Source organism: Lagenorhynchus albirostris, chromosome 7 (assembly GCF_949774975.1).
Source record: "Lagenorhynchus albirostris chromosome 7, mLagAlb1.1, whole genome shotgun sequence".
Classification (NCBI taxonomy): Eukaryota; Metazoa; Chordata; class Mammalia; order Artiodactyla; family Delphinidae; genus Lagenorhynchus; species Lagenorhynchus albirostris.
The window spans coordinates 3,892,343-3,913,109 of NC_083101.1; the positions used below are offsets into that span (position 1 = coordinate 3,892,343).

General features: G+C 53.3%; 2 protein-coding genes across 12 annotated transcripts in view; one reads left to right on the forward strand and one right to left on the reverse strand.

Annotated features, from left to right (window-relative positions):
- Window positions 1-20,012, forward strand: part of LOC132523244 (ral guanine nucleotide dissociation stimulator) — a 43,999-nt gene extending 23,987 nt beyond the window's left edge. For 2 of the 11 annotated variants that reach the window (XM_060153943.1, XM_060153945.1), the window contains exons 18-19: window positions 5,106-5,242; window positions 17,969-19,289. In XM_060153943.1, the coding sequence (XP_060009926.1) occupies window positions 5,106-5,242; window positions 17,969-18,085 (254 nt within the window). In that variant the 3' untranslated portion in view covers window positions 18,086-19,289. Of the gene's footprint in view, window positions 1-553; window positions 3,396-5,105; window positions 5,243-17,968; window positions 19,290-19,316 lie in introns of those variants that run through there. The other 9 variants (XM_060153948.1, XM_060153944.1, XM_060153950.1 and 6 more) reach the window with 9 other exon arrangements.
- CEL (carboxyl ester lipase) lies at window positions 7,183-15,714 on the reverse strand. Its single transcript, XM_060153958.1, has 12 exons — window positions 15,649-15,714; window positions 13,297-13,447; window positions 13,097-13,219; window positions 12,717-12,914; window positions 12,009-12,139; window positions 11,755-11,862; window positions 11,534-11,651; window positions 9,796-9,982; window positions 9,410-9,613; window positions 8,024-8,221; window positions 7,428-7,710; window positions 7,183-7,363 (listed from the first exon to the last, which is right to left on the reverse strand). The coding sequence occupies exons 1-12, from the start codon at window positions 15,712-15,714 to the stop codon at window positions 7,232-7,234; spliced, it is 1,899 nt and encodes a 632-aa protein (XP_060009941.1). The 3' UTR covers window positions 7,183-7,231.
- Window positions 20,013-20,767: the final 755 nt, after the last annotated feature.

Here is a 20,767-nt window from a genome sequence, read left to right on the forward strand (position 1 = left end):
GGGAGTTGTGGTATTGTTCTTTCATTGCCTGTGCTCATTGAAGTGAGAGACAGACTCTCACATTCCATGTTCAGATAGGAAGTCTTGCAGGGTTATTGGTTTATTTCACACAGGAAATAAAGAAGGGCAGGAAAAGCAAGAAGGGCCAGCCACCCTTCTCTGGCTCACTTAAGGAAACAGAGAAGTCCACCTTTCACAGAGCAGATGTTCACTTCAGTATCATTAAACTGGGCCATGAGCTGAGACAGCCCCTCAGAACCCCTGGTATTTGAATTTGGAAGCGCTTTCACACGGCATAGCAGCAACCTGTGGAATTCCAGTGTTTTTAAAAACAATGTTTTGGGGACTTCCCTGGTGGCGCTGTGGTTAAGACTCCGCACTCCCAATGCAGGGGGCCCGGGTTCGATCCCCGGTCAAGAAACTAGATCCCACACGCATGCCGCAACTAAGAGTTCACATGCCACAACTAAGGAGCCCGCGTGCCACAGCTAAGACCCAGTGCGACCAAATAAATAAATATTTTTTAAATAAATAAAAATAACATTTTTAACAGAAAATGGTGGAGTAAAGATCAGTCTCTCCATGGAAACAACAATGAAGCTGGGGGGAAAAAAACTATCAGAATCAACAATTTTGGGACTCTGGAACCTCATCAGACACAACAACCAGGAGAGTGCTTGATGAAGGGTGACGGCTGCTGAACTTCAGCTGTTAAGGAAATCTCTGTCAGGTCACACACTGACCCCCTGAGACAATGGGGCAGAAGCTGCAGTGACTACACAACAAGGAATATAGGCCTTGCAAAAACAGTTTGGGAAAGTCACTACAGAAACGGAAGACGGCAGCCCTCAAGCCACAGAAGCGATCCCTGAGGAGGGGGAGAATCTGATTTCCAGAGTTACGATATTATAATTCTCAATATCCAGGTCTCAACAAATCACAAAGCGTATCAAGAAACAGAAAAATAGGGCTTGTTCACAGGAAAAAAAAAAAAAAGAATTGGACAGAAACCATCCCTGAGGAGGCTCAGACATTAAAATTACGAGTCAGAGACACTAAGTCAACTGTCTTGAATATGTTCGGCGAGCGAAAAGGAGCCACAGACAAAAAAACTAAAGGAAATCAAGAGAACAATGTAAGAACATATAGGGAATTTAGTAAAGAGATAGAAATTATAAAAATAAACCAAGTGGAAATTCTGGATCTGAAAAGTACAATAACTGAAATGAAGAACTCACTGGAGGGGTTCAGTGGCAGATCTGAGCAGTCAGAAGAAAGAATCCGTGAACTAAGGCAGTTGACATTATTCTGCCTGAGGAGCTGAAAGGAAAAAGAATGAAGAAGATTGAACAGACCCAGAGGGACTGTGGGGACACCATCCAATGTAACTGCATATGCATAAAGAGAGTCCCAGAAGGAGAGAGATTATTTGAAGAAATAATGGCTGAAAACATCTCAAATTTGATCAAAGACATAAATCTACACATTAAGAAGCTCAATGAACTCCAAGCATGATAAACTCAAAGAGAGCCACACAAGACACATTACAACACAACTGTTGAAAGACAAAAAGGAAATCTTGAAAGCAGCAAGAAAGAAACAATCACGTGCAAGGGGTGGGGTGGGGTCCCTCCACAATAAGATTAACAGCTGATTTTTTTCATTAGAAACCATGGCAACCAGAAGGCCGTAGAGTAACATAGTTAAAGTGTTGAAAGATGAGAATTCCCTGGTAGTCCAGTGGTTAGGACTGTGTGCTTCCACTGCAGGGGGCACAGGTTCAATCTCCAGTCAGGGAACTAAGATCCCGCATGCCAAGCGGTGTGGCCAAAAACAATAAAAATAAAGTGTTGAAAGAAAAAGAATTCTGTATGTAGTAAACTCTCCTTTAAGGATGAAGGGAAATTAAGATGTTGCCGGATAAACAAAGTTAAGGCAGTTTGTTATTAATAGTCCTGCCTACAAGGAGTGCTAAAGGGAGCCTTTTGGGTTGAATGAAAGAGCACTAGACTGTAACTCCAAGCCATTTGAAAAAGTAAAGAACACTAGGTGAGGTAACTAATAGGTAATTCTAAAAGCCTGTATTGTTGCACTTTTGTTTGTACCTTTTTTTTTCTATATGACTTAAAACGCAGATTCATAAAACAATAAGTATAAGTGTGTTAATGGGAACAGAATGTATAAAGACATAACCTGTGACACCAACCACGTACAGGGGGAGGGATGGAGATCAGAGGAGCTGCATGTTCGTATACTACTGAAGCTAATTTGGTATTATTCAAACTAGACTGTTACGAGTTTAAGATGTTCCTTGTAATCCCAAAGGCAATCAATAAGAAAATATTTTTTTAGAAATACACAGGAAAGAAAGGCATCAAAATGGTGCACTATTAAAAAAAGATCAACCAAAGGAATTCCCCAGCGGTCCAGTGATTAGAACGCTGCACTTTCACTGCCAAGGGCCCAGGTGCAGTCCCTGGTCAGGGAACTAAGATCCCACAAGCTGCGAGGTGTGGCCAAAAACAAAAATTTTTTTTTAATTAAAAAAAAATCAAATCCTTAAAAAGCAGTAGTGGTGGAATTGAGGAACAAAAAGTGTAGAAGACATACAGTTATACAAACAAATAGCTAAATGGAAGAAGAAAATGCTTATCAGTAATTACTGTAAATGTAAATGGGTTAAACTCTCCAATTAAAAGTCAGAGTGAGAAAATGGATTTTTAAAAAACCTATCTACAAAGATATGAAAAAGTTGAAATGAAGGATGGAAAAGGATATTCTGTGAAAATAGTAAACAAAAGGTAGCTGAACGGCTATGTTATTATCAGACAAAATAGACTAAGTCAGAAAGGTAACGAGAGAAAGTATATATCGCTTAAAGATTCAATCCATCAAGAATATAGAACAATTGTAAACATATACACATCTCCAAAACACATGAAGCAAAAATGGATGTAATTGAAGAGAGAAATAGACGGTTGGAGACTTCAGACCTCACTTCCAATAATGACTAGAACAACCAGACGGAAGACCAGTAAGGAAACAGGGCTTGAACAACCCCAGACATCAGATGAGACCTAGCTAACGCATATAGAATATAACAGAGAACACACCTTCTCAAGAACATGTGGCGTGTTCTCAAGCATAGACCACGTATTACACCACAAAACAAGTCTCAGTAATTTTTAAAAGATTGAAATCATACAAAGCATCTTTTCCAGTCACAGTGGAATAAAGCCAGAAATCTACAGGAGAAGAAAGCTGGAATACTCATAAATATGTGAAAATTAAACAACACACTCTTTAACAACCAGTGGGTCAAAGAAGAAGTCACAGGGATATTAGAAAATGCCTTGAGATGAAAGGAATCAAAACCAATGTACCAAAAACTTATAGGATGCGGCAAAAGTAGTACAAAGAGGAAATTTTACTCCTGTCAATGCCTACATTAAAAGATAAGATTTCAAATCAGTAACCTAACTCTACACCTTAAAGAACTAGAAAAAGAGCAGACTAAACCCAAAGCTAGCTGAAGGAAGGAAATAATAAAGATTATAGGGTAGAGAAACAAAACAGAGGAGTAGAAAAACAGAGAAGATCAACAAAACCAAAAGCTGGTTCTTTGAAAAACAATCAGTGAAATTAACAAACCTCTAGCTAGATTGACTAAAGAAAAAAAAGGGGAAAAAGACATTCAAATTACTAAAACCTGAAACGAAAGTGGGAACATCACTACCGACTTTACAGAAATATGGATTATGAGAGAATACTGTGCACAATTGTACGTCAACAGTATGCATAGGAATATTATTCAGACGTAAAAAGGAATGGAGCTCTGATTCATGCTACAACGTGGATGGACCTTGAAAACACTGATTCCACTTGTAAGAAATATCTGGAACAGGCAAATTGATTGGAACAGAAAGTGGAAGAGATTACTGGGGTGTAGGTGGGGGGGAATGGGGAGTTAATGGGTATAAAGTTTCTATCTGGGGTGATGAAAAGTTTTGGAAATAGTAGTGATGGTTGCACAATAGTGTGAATAGAATTAATGTCACTGAATCATACTTTTAAAAATAAAATATTTGGGACTTCCCTGGTGGTCCAGTGGTTAAGAATCTGCCTTCCAATGCAGGGGACGTGGGTTCAATCCCTGGCCGGGGAACTAAGATCCCCACATGCTGCAGGGCAACTAAACCTGTGGGCCACAACTAGAGAGCCTGCGTGCCGCAACTACTAAGCCCGCGCGCTCTGGAGCCTGCGCACCACAACTAGAGAGAAGCCCGAGAGCCGCAATGAAGACCTGACACAGCCAAATAAATAAATAAATAATAAATCTTTAAATAAATAAATAATCTATTTAATAATTTAATATTTAAATAAATGTTTGTTCATAAAATTAACATTTTTATGTTATATATATTTTTATCCCAGTTTTTTAAAAAATAACTTCCTCCCAAGCTGCTTTTCTTTTTTTTCTTATTGGCAAAATATTTTTTTAAAATTAATTTTTATTGGAGTATAGTTGATTTACAATGTTGTGTTCATTTCTGCTGCACAGCAAAGTGAATCAATTATACATATATCCACTCTTTTTTAGATTCTTTTCCCATATAGGTTATTACAGAGTACCGAGTAGAGTTCAGAATGCTATACAGTAGGTTCTTGTTAGTTATCTATATTATATATAGTAGACTGGGATTGACATATACAAGCTGATTTCTACAGCTTTCCAGGAAAAGGGAGCATTTTCTCCTTGTCCTGTAAGAGTGTCTTGACCACCAGTCTACCACTTGTAGATTTCAAGGTCAAACTCTGGAATTTCATCAGCAGTAAGTGGGGAGAAATTGTCAACAGATCAAAAAGTGCAATGTGGGAAGGAACAGGCCAGGGGGTCATTATTAGCCAGTGGACTATGGACATCAGGGGACTCTGCATCCTCCAGGGCCCTGTGATCGACCCTTGACCTCCTGGAATCCTTGCCTCTGACATCAGAATTCCTTTTCCTGCTGGTTTCACGTCGGGGGCGGGGAAGTGTTTGTGATGCAGCTTTTAAGGCTGCAGCTGGGCCTCGTTCCTTAAGCATTTCTGCTCTTGTGAACTAGGATTTCCAGCAACTCTAGGATTTTCTGCAACTCTTCACACAATTGATTTCACCCAGAAACTCGCTAGAAGGCGTCCTGCCTCTCTCTGTCCGGCATGTGGTGGCCACTCATCTGGGCTGGCGTCTGATGAATCCCGGGTGAGTGCTGGTTTGCCAGGGTAAGGAGACTGATTCCTGCCAGTGAAGGACCCCTGCATTGTCCCTCTGTAGCCAAGATAAAGTCAGAGGCCGTGTGGTTCTGAGGTCCACCGTCTTACACAATCACCAGTTTACAAAGGCAGTTGTGTTGGTACTGACTATGTCCTAAAGGCTAGCTGGGCCGGAGCCCTTAGAGCTTGCAGAGTCCCCCAGAATGGCTGCGTTTTTTGTCCAAGTCTGTGTTGTGGTTATGTCACGGGGAGGGGGGTTGTTTGAACCTTTCCCGCAGGGAAGGTTGAAAGATGAGGCATGGGGGCGGGGAGGGGGGTTGCCCTCAAGACTGCCAACCCACAGACACGCTTGGGCACAGCCTTGCCAACGACATACTGAAGCACCACGTCTCGTCAGGGTGGTAAACAGACTCTGACCTGAGCTCACCTGCGCGTTCCCCCAGGGCTTCATCATGAGAGGAGTTAAAGGGTTACCACTTGGCCCATCAGGGAGCCTCCAGGCCTCTGGACAGGCCTCTGGCCCGCACCTTGGTATTTTCAGCTTCATCCCCTGGATAAAGCCTGGAAAGGCAAGAGCCAGACGAATTACGAGGCGTCTCCCCAAGTTGTCCCGACGGCTGCGGGTGTCACCCAGACACACAGCAGGGCTCGCCCCTGCCAGGGAGGCCCGTGCAGCCTAGGGACTGAGCACACACCTGGATGCCGGCCATTGTGATGTGGCCCGGCCCAGCCATCCAGGGACGTGATTTCCTGAATGATGGGCACAACTGTTCTCTCCCCCAGCAAGGGAGAGAAGTACCGCGTTGCAGCACTGTCCAGGCCCAGAGGAGGCTCCTGAGAGCAGACCCAGCAGGTAGAAACACTTACAGAAGTCACGTGCGTGCAGAGCAGGGATACATTGCATCCTTGGGCTCCATCGGCCGAGAGCAGGGCTAGTGACCGGGAGAGCCCACGCCGCAGCGAGGGGCTGTCTCCTTCCGTCCTTTACACCCGACCAGGCCAGGAAGCCCAGAGCCGCCAAGGTGGTCACAGGCCAGCCCGGGGTGACCCCTGCTCCTCGGGGGGCCAGGTTTGCCCCCTGTTCAGCTCTGCTGCGTGAGGCTGCAGGACTCGCTGCCCGGGCTCAGCCTTCCATCTGTTGCTGGGGAGGGAGGGTGGCCGGCTGACCCCCGGTGCTACTGCACCCACTCCCCCCACCCCCCGCCCCCAGGCTGAGCTGCTCAGGACTCCGGAATCTCTGATCCCTCACCCCCACCCCACAGTGACTGAAGAATGGAGGGGAGCGGGGAGAGGAAGCCCCAGCATTGTTGCAAGCACTGGCTGTGGAGTGTCTGGGTTTGAATCTTGCTCTGATGACCTTGGGCATGTGCCTGGGCTAGACTCCCAGAGGTGGAGATGACCCCGACTCTGACCTCTGCCTCCTCCCCCCCCCGACTCTGCCAGAGACATCGGGCGCTGCCCAACGCCCAGTTCTCTTGCAGCCTTTGCTTCTGATCCTTCCAGTGCAATGCTTTACCCTCTCACTGACTCGCATCCAGCTGGAGGCAGACTGTAGTTAGAACACAGAGGCCCCTGCCCGCACCCCACAGGACCTGGCCGTGGCTGGGCTCCACTGGTCCAGAGGCGGCCACCGCCTGCAGAGCCCCGCCCCTCGGAGCCAGCAGCCTTGTGTGGAGGGATCCACGCCAGAATCCCAGCCCTGGCCCTGACGCTTCACTTCTTTGAACCTGTTTCCTCCTCTCCAAAATGAGGATGGTCCTGTCGGCTTCCTGGAGCTTGAGGGCTGACAGATCAGGGTGAAATCCTTGGGCCGGGCTCCTGGTGCTGTCATGAGAGCTGAGGGCCCCCCTTCCTCCAGCTGGGTCTTGGGGGCAAAAAGAGATGCCAGACAGAGAGGGATGAAGCTTTATTTAGGAAGAGCTTGGGAGGGAAGGTGGGCCATGGGGTCACACCCTGTGGCCTCTGGAGGCCAAGGACATTAGAAGCCAATGACTATGGGCATCTGAGCCACCTCAGAGTTGCCCGCGGTGGGCGCGGGGGTGGCCTCAGAGTGGCCCGCGGTGGGCGCGGGGGTGGCCTCAGAGTTGCCCGCGGTGGGCGCGGGGGTGGCCTCAGTGGCCCGCGGTGGGCGCGGGGGTGGCCTCAGAGTGGCCCGCGGTGGGTGCGGGGGTGGCCTCAGAGTGGCCCGCGGTGGGCGCGGGGGTGGCCTCAGAGTGGCCCGCGGTGGGCGCGGGGGTGGCCTCAGAGTGGCCCGCGGTGGGCGCGGGGGTGGCCCCCTCGCCGGTCACCGTGGGCAGTGCCTGGTAGGTCACGGTCCAGTACTGCAGGTAATCGGCCCTTAGGTGCTGCTTCATGGAGCTGCCATCCATCTTCTTGTTGATTTCCAGGTAGTTGCCACTTTCCAGGGTGTAGGGATCCCAGTGCGTGGGCACAGGCGAGTGGCCCATGTTAGGGTCCCTGCAGAGTGAGAAAAAAGGCTGGGTAGCTGGCTGGGGCCCAGGGGCTCACGGCAGGCTGGAGACCCAGGTCCCTGGCCCGGCTCTGCCCCGGCTCTCCTGGGCAGCTCTCCATCCTTTGCCCCGTAAGCACTTCCCTGTCTCCTGGGCACTGGCTGGGCGCGTGCGCATCCTGAGGCCCAGCGAGGAGCTCTGAGCCTTACACAGACGGGGGTACCGAGGCTCAGGGAGGTTAAGTGTAAGTGAGGGAACAGGGACTGGACCCCAGCCCTTCAGGGCAAGGTGGCAGGAGGCCACCCTCACCGCTGCCTTACCCAGTTCTGGCAAAGTTGGTCCAGTAGGCGATCATGGCCTTGGAGACGGTCCTGTCTTGGGGCCGGTAGCCCAGCGGGGTGGCAAAGGGCTTCCCGAAGACGTACTGGAGGTCTTCTGCGTGATCAGCCCCCACCCAGCGGGGGTAGGTGGGCATCCGAGACGGTTGGGAGAATAGGTAGCTGTAGGTCTTGGCGCTCCTGAGGAGGGCAGTGGAGACCACCCACGTTGGCAGGGTGTTCACCTGGGGCCGCCCGCCCCGGAGATGGGGCCCCAGGGGAAGGCCATGGGGAGAGCAGGGAAGGGTCTGGGGAATTCCCACAAGACTCGGAAGGGGAATTCCCTGGTGGTGCAGTGCTTACGACGCGGCGCTTTCACTGCCGAGGGCTCGGGTTCAATCCCTGGTCGGGGGACTAAGATCCCGCAAGCCACGTGGTATGGACAAAATAAATAAATAGATAGATAAATAAATATAAAGTATTTTTTTAAAAAAGGCTCAGGAAGGATCTGGATCATTACACCTGGGGGAAGGAAAGCTGTGGCCAAATTTATGACTTCGTGGGTGCTACAATTTCAATTGTATTTATTCTTCGCCTCCACCAAACATAGGGAGGCGTCTTCCTTTCATAATTCAGTATCAAGAAAGATTGTTTTTGTGACTTCCGTGGCAGTCCAGTGGTTAAGACTCCACGCTTCCACTGCAGGGAGCACGGGTTCAGTCCCTGGTCAGGGAACTAAGATCCCGCGTGCTGCACGGCACAACAACAACAACAAAAAAACAGATTCTTTTTCTCTGCAAGTGAATTTGTATTCTTGATTTGATTGGACAAGGTAGTATATGCCCTCAGATGTTTCCCTTTTTGCTTTGACTGATAGGAACCTCAGAGCTAAATTTATTGCAAAGCTTTCATCCCAGACTTCTAGGTGTAATTTTATCTTTCTGCTTTTTAAGCATTCCTAACTTGTTTTTTATTTTCACCGGCTATTATTATGTGGAGGTTTTTAATGTGGCCACAGGCTTATTTTGAAAGTTGGCAAATTCGAAACCCACAGCAGAGAACATCACCCAGTGTTGCCCTCCTTCTACACAGCATGAGGGATGGAAGGCAGACTCAAGGACTTTCCGATGGGGAGAGCTATGGGGTGTGGGAGAGCGTGCAGGGCTGCACTGGGCAGAGGCTCACAGGAGGGTTTTGTAAAGCCCTCAAGGCTGGGAGGGGAAGAGGGTCCTCTCAAGCCCCGTCAGGCCTGGTAGATGGTGCAGGCACAGGCGGGGACTGAGCATGCCCTTCCCAGCCCTCTCGGACACCTGGGAGCCACCCACCTGCCAGACCTCGCTGGCAAGGTGCGTGATCCCAGGTGGGCCAGCCCCGCGCCCCCCTCCTCACTTGGCGTTGGTCTTGTGCTGGGCCACGGCGATCTCCGTGGGCATCAGGAAGAGGATGTCGGTCTCCAAGTGCACCACGGTCTTCTTCTTGTTCTCCTGGGACGAGTCTCGGGCCCAGGGCTTGGTGTAGAAGTCAAAGGTGGCGTTGGCACCCCTGGGCCCCTTGGTGATGGTGAACCCGCTGACCAGCTTGTAGAAGTCCTCCCTGCAGAGTCCAGGCTGACACTGGATCCTCCACCCCATGCCCACAGGAGGGTATCTGCACCCCTATGCCACAGAAGGCCACGGGCGACCCCCCCATCCCTGCCACGGTGCTCCCTTCCTCATTCTGTCGATGCCGCCCCCAGCTGCCCCGGGGCACCGTCCCTGTGCCACCACCCCCCTTACTCTGTGATGGCCCGTTTGTCCTTGTTGATGGCCGGCATCTCCACGCTGGCGAAGACGTGGGCGTCCATGTCGTTGGTGCCTGCTATGTAGTCAATGTCCGCAGCGTTGGCGTACAGGTTGATGGGGTCACTGGGGAGGAAGTCTCCGTCGACGACAGGGAGGAAGCCCAGGTAGTTTACCAGGGGGTCTGGGGGGGAGCGGGGGAGAGCAGCAGGTTTTCACACCTTCCGGTACCCACCTGCCCTGCCCCTCAACCTCCGGGACAGGAGCTGACTCCCTCCTGAGGCCGCGGTGGAGATCTGCCTCCTTTGATGGAGACCAGGGCTCCTCGCGACTGACATTCGGGCCCGATCGTTCTGTCGTAGGGGCCGCCCTGCACAGTGCAGGGTGTTCGGCAGCCTCCCTGGCCTTGGCCCACTGGACACCAGGTAACACCCTCTCCCCAGCTGCGACCACCAGAAGCGTCTCCAGACTCCGCCACGTGTTCCCCGGGCACAAAATCGCCCAGGTTGAGACCCACTGTCCAGGGACCAAGACTGTCCTCTCGCTGCAGCTGATGTCCCTTGCCTGTCCCTCTTTTCTTGCTGGGCCTAAATCAGGGGGGAGGAAGACCTCGAAATCATGGAGGGGACCGATGGAGAAAGAGTGCCCCCTCTCCGCGCTGGGTTCCAGTGCGTTAGCCGGAAATGGCGCGAGACCCCTGAACTGGCCCGGGGAGGACCATATGGCTGGCTTAGGGCAGAGGGTTGTCCTGCCTTCATTAGGCCTGGCCCGTTTTCCCTCCAGTTCAGCTCAAAAGGAAATAGAGTCGCATTTCTGCAAATCCATGGGTATTGCTACCAGGACACCAAAATCCAGGTGCTCAAGTCTCTTATATAAAATAGTGCAGTGTTTGCATATAACCTACCCACGTTTACCTGCGTACTTTAAATCATTTCTAGATTACTTATAATACTTAATACAATGTAAATGCTATGTAAATAGTTGTAAATGCCATGCACACGTTATGTGAATAGTTGCCAGCGAGAGGCAAACTCAAGTTTTGCTTTTGGGAACTTCCTGGAATTTTTTTTTTAACGTTTTCCATCTTCAGTTGGTTGACTCCCCAGATGCGGAACCCTCAGACAGGAAGTTGGTTTGCATTTGGGGCCATGTTTGCTTTGGTTTCATTTTGCCTAGCACTTACGGTTTAATTCACATTAGGTAAAATACAAACGATGGGGTCCCATCATGCTTTGCCTTAGAAGAAGGAGCAAGAGAGAATTCTCACCTACTGGGCTGATGAGACTGACACTCATAGGATTTTGCTGCTGGGGTCGCCCTGACCTTCCTGGGGTACAGAGTAGCAGAGCTGGAAGGGCCAAATGCTACAGCGGGTGTTCAGGAAATGTTGTTGAACGAATGAGTGGAGGAAAGAATGAATGTTCGTCTAGTACAGAGGCTCTTGGTCTGGGGTCCACGAGTCTGCCAAAAATTGTGTACAGATGACTGCACATGTGTGCGTTGTTGGGGGAATGGAGACCAAACATTCTTCAGCTTCTCGAAGGGGTCGTGACCCACCGAAGACAAGAGGAAAGAACGGCCCCTCCTCCCCTTACGGCCGAGGCCACTGAGGCCTGCAAGGGCAGTGGTGGCAGCAGGCTGCCTGGGGACGCCAGCGAGCTGGCGACAGAGCCAGGATCAGACCTGGCGCCCAATGTGGAGCCCCCGTGTCCCCCGCCCAGCAGCCCCTACTCACACTCCATGCCTGCCAGGGGCATCTTATAGGCCAATGTCAGGGCACGGGGGTCAGTGACCTTCAGACACCTGGCCATCCTGCCAGTATCGTTCAAGGGACAGCCCACCTTCTCTGCGATCTGGGGGTTGGGGAGAGGCGGTGCTCAGGGCAGAGAACACGGGGTCCAGGACAGAGAGTGGAAAGGAGGAAGGCTCCTCCCCCCCCACAGCTCCTCCTTTTACCTTTTTGGCCCAGAAGAGGGGGTTCTTCTGGATGGCCCAGGGGCACAGTGCCACACCACTCTGGCTGATGGCTCTCTTGATGAGGCCCTTGTTGTAGGGAGAGAGGGTCTGCAATACACAGAGGTCCTGTCACCAACCTCGCCCGCCCCCGACCCCCGTCTCCAGGGCTCGGCCAAGGACACCCCACACGTCAGCTCCACCCCCCCTACTCCCTATCTGCATCACCCCCTCCCACACCTTAGGGGTCCCCAGACCTGCAGAGAGACGCTGGCCCCTCCGGCTGATTCCCCAAAGATGGTGATGTTGTCAGGGTCTCCCCCAAAGGCTGCAATGTTCCTCTTCACCCAAGCGATGGCCATGTGCTGGTCCCGAAGGCCATAGTTACCTGGGGACAGGGCAAGGGCCTTCAGAGGGGACCCTCGGCCCAGACCGGGGTGCTAGTGGCCTGGCCCACACAAGGTGCGCTGTCCGTGTGGGTGGGATGAGCACGTCCCTGACTGTGCGGAGACCCTCTGGAGCCCCAGGATGTTACGTCCTGCAGCGTCCCCAGGAGGCTGGCGGGCTGGGAGCTGTGGGAGCGGGTCCCAGGCTCGGGAAGGGGCGCGGAGGGCCAGGGCCGCTCAGCTGTCTCCCGCTGGGCCACACTCCCTCTCGTCTGTCCTGGGGCTTCCGTGTCCCGAGTCACTGCCTCGGTGCCCCAGCCCCTGTCTCTTTCACTTGCCTCCCTGCCCCTCCCCGCGGCGCTCTCTGGGTCTGGCTGGCAACCTCTTCTCTTTGGCTACAGCTGTGTCTCACGGTCCAGCTCCAGCTCCCTCACTCTGCAGATAGGATTCTGGGCCTTTCTAGGGGGATGTCGGGAGTTGTTTCAGAACAAGGGTTGCTGAGGGGCGTCCCCGCTGGGCTCAGAGCTTAGGGGCTGGGCACGCTCACTCCCACACCCAGTGCCCCGGTGCCCGGCGGACCTGGCAGGTTGGAGTCTCCCGTGCTGAGGAAGCCCAGGGGGCCGACGCGGTAGTTGAAACTGACCACGATGACGTTGCCCCGAGTGGCGATCTCCTCCCCGTCGTACAGGTAGTTGCTGAGGAAGTTGGCCCCTTGGCTGGACCCCACGAGGAAGCCACCTCCGTAGATCCAGACCATGACGGGCAGGTTCCGGGAGACTGAGGAGGGGGGGAGCAGGCCCGGGGATCCCAGATGAGCCCCCTCCCCGCTCTGTGCTGATGTCAGGGAAGTTCAGCTCTGAAGCCCCCAGACACAACCCAGGGGCAGGGACCGGGCCTCTGGCTACTTGGGGGCTTCCTGCAGGGCGAGGGGAGCTGGAGGGTGTGTGGGGAGAGCAGACCTTCCTTCCTGCCCTGGGGGACCCAGATGTTGAGGTAGAGGCAGTCCTCTTTCCCGTAGGTGCTGTCCTGGGTGATGGTGGCCTGCAGGCATCGCTTCTTGAAGTCCTTGGCCTTCAGGGTTCCTGGGGACGGCCGGAGGGGTTGGGGTGAGGACGGGCCCACCAGCCACAGGGCCTGCCCCACCCTCACCCACTCCCACCTTGCCAGCCAGGGTGTCGCTGTGGGTTCTCCAGGGGCTTGGGGGCGGCGGCATAGGGGATGCCCTTGAAGATGTCGACATAGTTGCCAAAGAGGCCCAGCTTCTTGTTGACTCCTTCCACGAAGCCGCCCTCCGTGTACACGGCACCCAGCTGGGATGGGAGGCGGGAGATCAGGGGGGCTTGGGCTGGTCAGCCCCTGGGGGCAGGGAGCCCACCCGCAGGCCCCGGGTGCCCAGAGGCTCCCCAGAGACAGCTTCAAGGAGGGGCCCATCTGCACCTGAGACCGAGGCCCCTGCCACCTGCCCCCATTGCTTGAGGAGGGGACTCACTCCCCACGCGCCCCCTGGGTGTCCTGCTCCCTGAATCTCAGAGGAGCCTGGTTCAAGCAGTGTGTCCTCAGGAAAGCCTTCCAAGAAGGCCGGGACAGGTGGGGTGGAGGTTTGGATTCTTGCTGTGGCCGCCTGTGCCCTTGAGCCTCAGTTTCCCCTCCTGTAAGATGGGTGACGACAGTATCTCCCTCTTGGCCCGTTTGCTTGTCCAGCTGCCAGCAGTGACAGGTGCACCGTGGACACTGAATGTTTCACGCCCAGCCGTGCGCTCCCTGAGCGGTGGGCCCGTCTTTCTCCTCCGCTCATCTCCCCCAACGGTGTCCCCTCAAGTCCTCACAGCCCCTGTGCTCCAAGCCGGGAAAGAACCCTGCCCCCCAAGGCCGCCGGCACCGCTGCTGCATATCCAGCCCTTGTGCGGAGCCGGCCCCCCCGCGGACCAATGCGTCCAATCCTCACCAGCATCCCGGGGGCTGGTGTTCATCTACCCATTGTTCCTGGAGGGAACACTGAGGCTTTCCTGTTTGCAGTCACCGCTGGGAAACTGTCTGAACTCAGGGCCGGCCCTTCTCCCCTCCCAGCGCTTCACCCCGTGGCCCAGGGTGAGCACAGGTCCATGCTTCCTGGCTCTCACCTGCGCTCGGTTCCAGGTGGGCAGGGGCAGGGCAGCCCCACGTCCCAGGCCCTCTGAAGTCTATGCTGAGAGGGGCCCCCTGCCTTGCTGGGTGGGGGTCAGGCGGGCTGGAACTGGAGAGGAAGGGGCTGGAAGCAACACCTGCCGGGTGCCTGGGGGTTGGGCCCAGGCGGCAAGCCCAGGCTGGCCCCTGTCCCTCTCTCTCCCCGCTTCCTGTCCCGGAGGAGCCTCACACACCCCCGGCCTCGAGGCATTTTTCCTGATCAGCCTCCCTGGCTGCTGGGAGAGGGCACGGGCCAGGTCAGCGCCTGGCGGGGAGCAGCTCAGAAGTGGCTCTGTGTGACTGAGATCAGCCTGAGGGCCCCGGGGCGGGGCAGGGCATGGGGACCCTGGCCATCCATCAGGCCGGTGGGGAGGGGCGTCGCTGGCTCTGGAGCAACACGGAGGGAACCAGGGCCCCCTCAGCACCCAGGAAAGAGCTCCCCCTGAAGGAGAGTGACCTTCTCTCGGGGGCAGACGGCGCCCAGAACGAGGCAGCTGGGGTTCGAACCTCGGGACGGCAGAGGGTGGAAAGAGCAGGGCCTGAGAGAGCAGCTTGAAGGGTGGCGGGACCCGCATGGTGCGCTCTGCGAGTGGCTGTTCGCTCCGCCCTGGAAGTGTTTCCCCGCCCTGTGTCCCTCACGCTGCAGGAAGGCAGTGAGGGAGCTCAGACGGTATGGCCACCCCAGGAGGGTTGGCTGGGCCTCCTGACTCTCACTGGGGAGGGGAGCTGTAGCAAGCAGGCGGGTGGGGGACCGGGAGATGGAGGTTACACCTCGAGCCAGACTCAGGGTTGGACTAGCCCAGGTTCCAGGCTCCTGCTCAGCCCCTGTGGCTGTGTGATGTTGGGCAAACCCCTTGTCTGTTCTGGGCCCGTCTCCCCTTCTGGAAAAGAGGGACAACGTTGACATCTCTAGAGAGGGGAAGGAGCCAGAGGGGTGTTGTGGGTCAGGTGCCGACTCAGCAAATAAAAGTTCAGGCTGCCCAGTTACACTTGAATTTCAGATAAATAATGATTTTTTTTTTTTTTAGTGTATGTCCTAAATATTGGGTGGAACATACACCAAAAATGACTCGTGGTTTATGTGACATTCAAGTTGAATTGGGCACCCAGTATTTTATCTGGCAGCCTGAGTCATCCTGCGAAGGGCAAAATACGAAATGCAGAGTAAGCGCCCGGGAAAGGCTGATACGTCTGTTGTCGGGTTCTCTTTCTCAGTCTGGCTCTTTCTGCCAGTGACTCTGCCTGTCTTCCCTCGGCTGGGCCCTGTCCCCAGTTTCCATGTCTGGCTCAGCGGAGGAGAGAGGGACCCCCTCCCCTGGCCCGACCCCTCTGCTGGGCTCTCGCTTACCTTCGCCGCACTCGCTACAGCCAGCCAGCAGGCGAGGCCCAAGACCACCGGCTCCCAGCGCCCCATGGTGTGTGGCTGCCTCTCTGTGGCCCTCGCTCTGGACCTGTGGTATTTATGGGCCTGGAGCCAGCCCAGAGCTGCCTGAGGGGGGGACCCTTTCCCCCGCCTCCTACCGTTACCCTTTCCTCCAGGTTGGCCGAACTCCAGGTGGTGTAGCTGGGGTCAGGAGGCACCTGCTGTTTCCAGCCAGGGTCGGGCTGGGCCAAGGTCACGTGCAAACACGCATATATACGCAAACACACACACACACACACACACACACGTGGGGACAGTCCATCTTTCCCAGGGTCGGCTGCTGCCCTGTGACCTGGTCCCCACAGTGCACCTGTGCAGGTTACTGCCTACCTGGGAACAGAGGCAGATGGCACGGGTGCAGGGGGTGTGGGGAGGGCTGGGGCTTGGCTGGGTGCTAAGTGCGCTGCATCCTGGCGCCTCGACAAGGGTTTGCTTTCGCTCCTGGGGAAATGGGCAGGCTGCGTCCCCCTGCCATGCCTGCAGCTCAGCAGTGGGCGCTGATAGGCGACTGGGTGCGTGATTTCTGGGATAGAAAGGGCCACGGGCTACTGGGCAGCGGCTGGCTGTGCGGTTCGAGGTGGGGTGGGGACCTGAGCATCATGAGGTGGTCCCGCCCTCCAAGTGTGGGGGCTTCTCGCTGTCAGCAGCACAGTCCTGGGAGGGCAGGACGAGAGATCCAGCCCAGCCTTGAGGGCTTCCCGGGGAAAAGGAAGGGCCGGGCTTTCTGGCCACAGGGAACCTGCAGATACACAGCTGTCCATCTGTCTGTCTGCCTGTCCGCCTACCATTTCCTGTGCCCAGATTTTTTGTGACGCAGAGTGAATGGAGAGAGGCTGGAGAAAGGTGGGGAGGGGTGGGCGGCTGCAGGTGGGAGGGAGTCAGGACACTGGGAAGAAGAGGCCATGCAGGCTGGGCTGGCGAGTGTGGGGCCGGGGTGCAAAGGTGTTGAGGGGTGCTGCCAGTGACAAGGAAAGGCACTTGTCGACTCACACCTTTGCCCTGCTCCTGCAGTTCTAAGAATCTGTTCTAAAGGAGCTAATTCTAAATAGTGGGGAGGGGAACATGCCAGGACGTTCCGTGCAGTGTTATTTATAGTAGCCGAGGAGGAAAGGAAGGGGGCAGGAGAGGGAAGGGGGCCTGCAGCTCACTAATGGGGGTGGCTGCCTCTTCATTTAATAGCGAGGGCCTCACGTGGTCCTGCACAGAGTAGGTGATCGATAGACACAGGACGAGCATGCCCAGAAGTGCCTGGGAGAATCTAACACTGTCCAGTAAAAAAATCCGCCCCGGCTTCCTGGCTGGGTCTGTCCACTGTGTTCATTGCTTGACCCTGTGTTAGAGACCAACCTCTCAGCCTAGAAAGCTTTGGCCACTGGCTGAGGTCTGACAAAGAGCCTCTCCTTGACCAAACTACTCAGGCTCCCCGACCTCTTCTTCAACTCTGCATCGTCCAGTTTTAGCAAGAATCTCGCTAAATTGCTTTAACCGGAATGCCCCACCCTCCATATCTGCCCCGCCTTGATCTCTGATTGGGGTCCCCATCCTCTGCCATCCCCCGCACCGATGATCGCTGACCGCCCTGGTCTGTCTTCAGCAAGAATCCTGTTAGGTCAGTCTCTCCGGAAGCCCCCCCTCCCCTGGTGTTTCCTCTTTTTTTTTTTTTTTTTGTGGTACGCGGGCCTCTCACTGTTGTGGCCTCTCCCGTTGCGGAGCACAGGCTCCGGACGCGCAGGCTCAGCGGCCACGGCTCACGGGCCCAGCCGCCCCGCGGCACGTGGGATCTTCCCGGACCGGGGCACGAACCCGTGTCCCCTGCATCGGCAGGTGGACTCTCAACCACTGCGTCACCAGGGAAGCCCTGGTGTTTCCTCTTAGTAAGTTTCCATCCACAGACTCTCTCTCACCCTTGTTTGGCTAGGAAACCCCACTTGCCCAGGCTGTATTTGGACTTGAGCTCAGATCTATATGGAAGTCTCTCTTTCTCTATTGCAATAATCCTGAATAAAATCTGTTTTGGGGAATTACCTGGCGGTCCAGTAGTTAAGACTCCACGCTTCCACTGCAGGGGGCCTGGCTTCCATCCTTGGTTAGGGAACTAAGACCCCACAAGCCATGCGGCGCGGCCAAAAAAAAAAGTCTTCTTACTGCTTTAACAACTGTCCAGCTGTGTGTGTGTGTGTGTGTGTGTGTGTGTGTGTGTGTTTAATCATTTTTACTGGAGTGTAGTCTGGTTTTTCTTTGACAGATCTCCCAAGAGCCCTGGGACTCTAACCTGGAAGAGGGGCTGGCCTGCGTGCCTGGGCCACCTCGGTCCCCCTGCTGTGGATTGTGTGGGATTTGCTGTGCATGGCCTCGGCTGTAGCTTTTTCCTCTCTCAGGCAATCTTCTGACTCCTTGGTTCTCACAAAAGAAAACTGGGAAAATCAGACAAAACTTGGAGCAGTGTGGTTGTTACATATCAGCTGCATTGTGGTAATTTGGTGGAGAAAACTTAATCCAAATGTCTGAACTGGGAGTTTTGAATCCTGGTCCATGGACCTGTTAGGAAGTTTAAGGACAGGCCATGGGAGCCTGGATGGCCCTCAAACTTGATGCACATATTTGTGGGTAAGCATATTTTCCTTCAGAAAGACTCCATTATATCACTGTATGCTCGGAGCATCTATGACCTTCCAAAGAGTCTAGGTTGGAAGTATCAAAAGTTCTGAATTGGTATAACTGACAAAGTAGAAAACTGACGAAATTGATTTAATGGCACAAATACTTTTTAAAAATGTTTTCCTGGGCTGGAGCACATTCTGTAAGGGCAAATGCACCTGTGTTAACATTTGCAGACGTTGTAAATCAGACAAGACACAGGTCCAACCCTGACACTGCCACTCGATAGCTGTGGATCTGGACACGTGTCTTTACCTCTCAACTTCCCCACTGATACCTTTGCTCAGGGAACGATGTCTGAGAGGTTCATAGCACAATAATTATCAGGGTCTGCTGTTTACAAGGTGCTCAAAATGAACATTTAAAATTTGTTTTCAGGCAGAGAAATGTCCATTTTAAGTTGTAGGGAACGTAACTATATCAGTAGATGTTCTAGCCACAGAGAAAACAGTTACTTCAAGTGACTTGGAGGCGTGACTGTGTGTTCATAGCAGCATTTATCCTAAGGAGAAAGCAAGTGCAACACAATCTTAAATGATCTTTGATGGTCATATTATTTTATCAAAGACTACTTTATATAATTTATCACTTGTTATTTAAATTTGTATATTTGATAATTTATATGATCTATTATAATATTTTCTATTTTGAAAATATATGTATGTTATAGGAGAAAAAGTAATTATGCTAGTGGTGTAAGATTTTCAGCATAGGTGGAAAAAGAAATGAGTAAGATCAGAGAGGGACTTTCCTGGCGGTCCAGTGGTTAAGACTCTGCACTTCCAATGCAAGGGGTGTGGGTTCAATCCCTGGTCGGGGTACTAAGATCCCACATGCTGCGCAGAGAAGTAAAACCTTATAATCTTACATTTTCATTGGGAGATATCTATATGAACTCATAACTTATTATTATTATTTTTGGGGGGGTAAAAAAGTGTCCATTTCCTAGCTCTGTGTAATCCAAAGCCCTAGAGGTAAAGAAAACCCAGGAGCAACAAGCACCCCCTGGTGCCCAGATTGGGGTGTCTAAACACCATTTCCACACCAAGGAAGGTGGCACCCTGGAGCAACGGCTAGGCTGGATCTAAGACAGGAAATGCAGTGGAGGAGCCTGGGCCATCACGGTGGCTGGAAGCAAGAAGGCGCGGAAGACCAGAGGGTGCGTCAAACGACACAGGACCCAACCCGGGGCTGCTCTCAGGCCAAACATGAGACAAGTAGGGCAGCAAAAAGCATGACTGCAACTGATTGAAACAGATCATCACAAAGCTAAAAGCATCCCCCTGGTCATCACTGGTCATTGCTGTGGAGCCATAAATGAGGCCAGCGGATGAGGGCGACAGCACCCGAATCTGCTGGTCTGTCAATGCTCATGTCACTAAAGGGACCCAGCAGGCATCAGTGCCTCCCAACTGGATGGGCGCATTCGAAGCTGAATTGCTGTTGATTTGTTAAGTGTGATGACAGCGTCACTGTGTTTTGAAAACAAAAAGTCCTGATGTGTTAGACACACACTGAAGTATGGGATGGTAACTGGTAAAGCCATATGATGGATAAATAGGGGCTTATTATACAATACTCAGAACTTCTGTGTATATTTGCTATTTTCCATAATGAAATGCTTTTTAAAAGGGGGTGTGTGTAGGTATTTCGGTTTCTAAGTAGGGAACCCCTGAATACTTTTCAAGAACCTGGGAAGCCCGTCCAATTCGGCACATAGAAGGCAGGTTCTGGGTAAGGTGGGGCTTAGCTGCAGAGGGAGTGTCCCTGCCCCCCGGCATGCCTCTCTCAGCTCTGCACAGGGACCAAGGCGGCTTCCGGGAGAGGGGGGCCAGAACCCAGACCTTCTCCCTCTGAGCTTTGAGGTTAGCAGCATGGTTAAGAAGTGGGACCAGCCGCAGCTAAGATCCACCAGCAGAGACCTCAGCCTGAGTGAAAGCGGTACAGAGGTGAGGGAAGGGGGAAGGCCCAGGCAGCTGCACCTCACCCCCAGTGGGAGCGACAGGCACGTCGGGGCGCTCAGCTCTCCAAGGCCGGTTCCCAGAACTGACCACTTCAGGCCAACTGTGCGCCACTGGGGTTTCTGACCTGTCGTGGGAGGGGGCTTCCGTCTGACTTTGGAACTTGTGGTCACACTCCGTGGCCCAGCCTGCCGGCTGAGGAACTGGGTGATGGGGCTCATCTCTGGCTCAGGCAGTGTGTGTGTGGGTACTCCCCGGGGAGGGCAGGTTCAGCCCCACCAGGGACCCTGCAATCCCTGGAAACCTCTGGCTTCACACCAGGCAGCCCTGAGACAGGGTCTGTCTCCCGTGAGCCTCTGAAGAACACATCCACTTGGAACAGGAAGGGATGAACGTGAGGCTGTAGGGCCCCCCGGGCTGCAGTT